The 6,475-nt window shown below is 31.0% G+C and overlaps 1 protein-coding gene across 1 annotated transcript; it reads left to right on the top strand.

Moving 5' to 3' along the window:
• The first annotated feature begins 4,956 nt into the window (after positions 1-4,956).
• On the top strand, positions 4,957-6,191 carry LOC139885608 (delta(12) fatty acid desaturase DES8.11-like). The gene has a single exon (XM_071869356.1). The coding sequence runs from the start codon at positions 4,957-4,959 to the stop codon at positions 6,085-6,087; it is 1,131 nt and encodes a 376-aa protein (XP_071725457.1). The 3' UTR covers positions 6,088-6,191.
• Positions 6,192-6,475: the final 284 nt, after the last annotated feature.

The following is a 6,475-nucleotide window of genomic DNA, read 5'->3' as shown; positions in this document are numbered from 1 at the left end:
TAGTAACACCGCGGGCTGTTTTGGGTTAGTTAATTAAAAACTATGATAAACTTTGATTTAAAAGTTGTTATTCTGAGAAAATGATTTTTATTATGAACATGAAACTATATCCAAAAATTATGATTAAACTCAAAGTGGAAGTATGTTTTCTAAAATGGTCATCTAGACGTCGTTCTTTCGACTGAAATGACTACCTTTACAAAAACGACTTGTAACTTATTTTTCCGACTATAAACCTATACTTTTCTGTTTAGATTCATAAAATAGAGTTCAATATGAAACCATAGCAATTTGATTCACTCAAAACGGATTTAAAATGAAGAAGTTATGGGTAAAACAAGATTGGATAATTTTTCTCATTTTAGCTACGTGAAAATTGGTAACAAATCTATTCCAACCATAACTTAATCAACTTGTATTGTATATTATGTAATCTTGAGATACCATAGACACGTATACAATGTTTCGACCTATCATGTCGACACATCTATATATATTTCGGAACAACCATAGACACTCTATATGTGAATGTTGGAGTTAGCTATACAGGGTTGAGGTTGATTCCAAAATATATATAGTTTGAGTTGTGATCAATACTGAGATACGTATACACTGGGTCGTGGATTGATTCAAGATAATATTTATCGATTTATTTCTGTACATCTAACTGTGGACAACTAGTTGTAGGTTACTAACGAGGACAGCTGACTTAATAAACTTAAAACATCAAAATATATTAAAAGTGTTGTAAATATATTTTGAACATACTTTGATATATATGTATATATTGTTATAGGTTCGTGAATCAACCAGTGGCCAAGTCTTACTTCCCGACGAAGTAAAAATCTGTGAAAGTGAGTTATAGTCCCACTTTTAAAATCTAATATTTTTGGGATGAGAATACATGCAGGTTTTATAAATGATTTACAAAATAGACACAAGTACGTGAAACTACATTCTATGGTTGAATTATCGAAATCGAATATGCCCCTTTTTATTAAGTCTGGTAATCTAAGAATTAGGGAACAGACACCCTAATTGACGCGAATCCTAAGGATAGATCTATTGGGCCTAACAAACCCCATCCAAAGTACCGGATGCTTTAGTACTTCGAAATTTATATCATATCCGAAGGGTGTCCCGGAATGATGGGGATTTTCTTATATATGCATCTTGTTATTGTCGGTTACCAGGTGTTCACCATATGAATGATTTTTATCTCTATGTATGGGATGTGTATTGAAATATGAAATCTTGTGGTCTATTGTTACGATTTGATATATATAGGTTAAACCTATAACTCACCAACATTTTTGTTGACGTTTAAAGCATGTTTATTCTCAGGTGATTATTAAGAGCTTCCGCTGTTGCATACTTAAATAAGGACGAGATTTGGAGTCCATGCTTGTATGATATGGTGTAAAAACTGCATTCAAGAAACTGATTTCGATGTAACATATTTGTATTGTAAACCATTATGTAATGGTCGTGTGTAAAAAGGATATTTTAGATTATCATTATTTGATAATCTACGTAAAGCTTTTTAAACATTTATTGATGAAATAAAGGTTATGGTTTGTTTTAAAAATGAATGCAGTCTTTGAAAAACGTCTCATATAGAGGTCAAAACCTCGCAACGAAATCAATTAATATGGAACGTTTTTAATCAATAAGAACGGGACATTTCAATATGTGCTTTCCATTAATCACCATATGTGTTTTTTTTTTTTTTATAAATCACCATATGTGTTTTTTTTATCATATATCCTTTTCACCATATACGCTTTTAATCATATGCGCTGTGTTTTTCACCATATGCGCTTTTAATCATATGCGATTTTCATCATATGCGTTGTGCTTTTCATCATATTCGCTTTTTATCATATGCGCTTATCATATGCGATGCGCTTTTTATCATATGCGCTTTTTTATGTGAATAGTAAATTAATTAATTTCGTTTTACTATTCATATGAATTAATTTAGATTTACTATTTTGTTAATTGAGTAATATATATATACATCATATACTTGTGACTCCGAAGGCTCAAATGAATTTGACCATATAGTTATACGTTGTACCTTGCACATTAATTTTCAGTAGAAGCTTTAGATGCATATTATTTTCAGTAGAAGCTTTAGATGCACTTTTTTTTTAATCACCAAATACCACAAACACTTTGTTTGCGTTTGTTCATAGTCAACAATGAAAACCATTTTCTTTAATTTTATTTTATACAATAAAATTAACGCATCATTATTCTTTTCAAAAACAATAATCTATTGTTATTGTTCACTTGTGCCATGTTTAACAACAAAAGTCAACAACCTCTGTCTTGTTTGTTGTGGCAACCAAAAACAACCTTTGCTTTTGTTACCGAGAATCCAAGACCAAAAAACAATTAATTTTTAATTAATCTTTTATCAAAACCATAAATGATTTTATTGATCTACGTTGATATGGCCATAAAGAATTGACGGCTGACCTACTTTTGTAAGTGTATTTCGGCTATCATCCCGAAAACGCACAACGACCCTTTTTTTTTTTTTTTATGAACTATTTGTTTCATATCTAGCTTAGACAATTATTGTGAACATTTGGTCCATATAAGAGCATTTATTTTTTAGACTTTTAGTTGATTTGTACTTGTCACAATTAGGGATAGCACCCGCGGGTCGTGGATGCGGATCCATTGGATCCATCACCCGTACCCGCGGATTTTTTTTTAAGAGACATCCAATTGAACCCTTGTTCGTTGAAACAATTTGACTATATTTTTACTCCCCATTATTAAACGGGCCATTTTGATGCACACTCTTAAAAAAATAATTTGTTTTTTAAGTTTTATTATTCAACCTCCTTTTTTCAACGGTCACGTTTTTAACAAAACATTTGACAAGTTTGGAAAAAAGTTTTTTATTGATTATCATCAAAAATTTTCTATTGTCACTCTACTGGATGGAATTATGGCATACAACCAAAATTGCAACCCAACACTACATAAGAACAAAAAGGTTGTTTTTAATTAACATATGTATATGTGTTAAACTCGGAATAATAATAACTTATTTTAGAAAATTAACATAAGACATGTTGAAACATTTTTGTCACATTTAGCTCATCAAGTCTAATACTTATCATTGATAGATTTTATCACGTCTAGAAGATGTTTACTTTTTTCTTGTATTAAGTCCTACTTTCATTTACCTTTGTTTGGAAATTTTTTTTTTTTACTTTGCTTTCCCCCTTTCTGTAAAACTCATTTAAACACTTTCTTTGTTTTTTTTTTTTTTTTTAAAAAACTTCCTTTTTTTTACGTTACCCGTAAATTATAAATATATAAAAAAAACTTTTTGTTTAAATTTTTTTTCTAGTTTTTAAAAAGGCAACTTGACCAATTTTTTAATTCTTTCACAACACCTGATATCGTGATCGTGACCTTTCACCAAAGCAAGAGATATTCTTGATAAACTAAACACGGACTCGTGTTTGAAATTGTCGGCCACAAAAAAAATTCATTTGATAAAAGTATATTTTTTTTTAGTTATAGAAGGAGACCACTTCATTTTCAATACTTCATTTTTGACAAAAAACTATTCCATTTTACCATCCCCTTTTTTTTCTTACTTTAACTTTTAAGATATACTTTTAATAAAAATACAAACTACTTTTTCTTATTTTAACTTTTAAGATTTACTTTTAATAAAAATACAAACTACTTTTTGTATTTTAACTTTTAAGATTTACTTTTAATAAAAGTACAAACTACTTTTTCTTATTTTAACTTTTAAGATTTACTTTTAATAAAAATACAAACTATTTTTTTATTTTAACTTTTAAAATTATAAATTTAAGAATAAACATTAGTATGCATGAAATAAATAATGATTAATTGCATAAGTAATCATAAATGTTAGATAACATATAAAGACCCCGTCGTATTCGTATTGATCGGAATTAATCTCGACCCATGGTACCGTGTTGTCAAATGACGTGTTGCGTACATAAAGTACCGTGTTGTCAAATGACGTGTTGCGTACAATCATGAGGTCTTATTAACATAAATATAAATGTTAGTGAAGTTAATAAGAGTTAGATTACAGAAAATATAATTCAGGTGGTATAACCGACCATATATAACTTAAATAACATAAATATAAATGTTAGTGAAGTTAGTAAAAGTTAGATTACAGAAATATAATTCAGGTGGTATAACCGACCATATATAACTTAAATAACATAAATATAAATGTTAGTGAAGTTAGTAAAAGTTAGATTACAGAAATATAATTCAGGTGGTATAACCGACCATATATAACTTAAATAACATAAATATAAATGTTAGTAGTCCAAAATTTGATATATTCGAGTCTGAAAATTATTAATAATTTCATACCTTGATTAGTGATTCGTGATCGTTTGAGATATCTTTTAATTACACTAAGCTTTTCGTGCTGATAACGTGTTATAATTCAGTAGGCTTATAACTACCTTTAATGGTTATAAGAACAAAGAGAGAAAAAGAGAGAAGAAGGAGAGAAGAAATATTGATATTGATATTTCGAGAGAAATGGTGCACCTTAAATGGTTACCATACATGTCTATTTATAGTATAAAATATTACTATGCAAGAAATATAATAATAATAAAATTAACATCCAATCTAGATATTTTATAACACCAAGTACTGATTCTTCTTTTTTTATTTATTGTAGTCTCACATGGTTGAATAAATATATATATTCCAACAGGACAAATCCACTTGCCTTATCAACTACACATCCTTTAACTTCTAATGCCCATCATACTTGACCACTGCATATGTCAACTACGGCAACGTTCTTTATAAAAGGTACCACAGAGCTAAACATCAGAGCAAACCACTACCAAAGCTCACTACTTCTATCAGAAGTACTATCAATTATTATCATTTTCGCAGGTTAGATCGTTAACTAAGATGGGAGCCGGTGGGCGAATGAACGATGTCACCCAAGAGAAAGATGTTCTCAAACGTGTCCCAACCGCAAAAACACCATTCGAAATTAGTGATCTCAAAAAAGCCATACCACCACATTGTTTTAAACGATCTCTTGCAACTTCATCATACTACCTTTTTCGCGATATCGCAATAGTTTTCACTTTTTACATCATCGGGTCGAAATACATTCCTCTCCTCCCTAAACCCCTCACTTACATAGCATGGCCAATTTATTGGTTTTGTCAAGGAACAAGTTTTATGGGCATATGGAGTATTGGTCATGATTTAGGTCATCATGCTTTTAGCGAATATCAATGGCTCGATGATACACTCGGTTTCATCCTTCATTCCGCTTTCCTCACCCCATATTTTTCGTTCAAATATAGTCATCGTAGTCATCACGCTCACACAAATTCAATGGAGTACGACGAAGTATGGATCCCTAAAAGGAAAGCGGATACCTTTTATTCCGAAGTCTTAAACAACCCACTAGGCAACTTGTTCATGACATTTGTTAGGTTACTTCTTAGCTTTCCTGCCTATTTCACCTTCAACATTCACGGAAGGCCGTATAATGGTTTTGCAAGTCACTTTTACCCCCAAAGTCCTATTTTCAACGACAGTGAACGCAAATTAATTTGGCTTTCAGACGCAGGAATGCTAGCAGCATTCTACGCTCTTTACAAGATTGCGTCAAACACAAGTGCAACATGGTTGTTTTGCATCTACGGCGCTCCTTTATTGGTTATGAACGCTCATTTCATCTTTTTCACATTTTTGCATCATAGTCATCCTTCGATTGCACACTACGATAAAAGAGAATGGGATTGGATTCGAGGTGCTCTATCGACTATTGATAGAGATTATGGTATCTTCAACACTATTTTTCATGATGTTACAAATGCTCATGTTGTGCATCATTTGATCTCAACTATTCCACATTATCATACTGTTGAGGCCACGAAAGCGATCAAACCAATCTTGGGTGATTACTACAAGTACGATGATACGCCAATTCTAAAGGCGTTTTGGAGAGAAACAAAAGAGTGCATTTTTGTTGAACCTGATGAAGGTGCGGAGCAAAGTGGTGTTTACTGGTTCCGTAGGTAAATAACAAAAAGAATGCTGCACGTATTTTCGTAAAACCACAACGATTGTGATATGATTTAATTGTCAATCTCTTGTTTACTTTATGTTATCGTTTTATCAATAATTCGGACCACTTGGTTCAACAATGTAATATGTGACGATATATGTTTAAAAGGCGTTTTCTTATATTTTCATTCCTTAAATAATCTAGTATTCACACTATCTATGAGACAGTTCGTTTACATCACTTATATTCATGACACGTAAAAAAGTAACAGCGCATTACGGGAGATCGTTTGCAACATTACATGATTTCAATGTATATGTTAAACATTATTTTAGTTTACCCATTATAATATTTAATCCGTAATGACAACAAAAACAACAACAAAACCCAATACCATCTAAG

Source organism: Rutidosis leptorrhynchoides, chromosome 1 (assembly GCF_046630445.1).
Source record: "Rutidosis leptorrhynchoides isolate AG116_Rl617_1_P2 chromosome 1, CSIRO_AGI_Rlap_v1, whole genome shotgun sequence".
Lineage (NCBI taxonomy): Eukaryota > Viridiplantae > Streptophyta > Magnoliopsida > Asterales > Asteraceae > Rutidosis > Rutidosis leptorrhynchoides.
Note: the sequence above shows the minus strand (reverse complement) of the source record. Positions and strands in the feature narration are given on the sequence as shown.

Coding starts and splice junctions, on each gene's coding strand:
- LOC139885608 (XM_071869356.1), top strand. CDS start 4,957: ATGGGAGCCGGTGGGCGAATGAACGATGTCACCCAAGAGAAAGATGTT.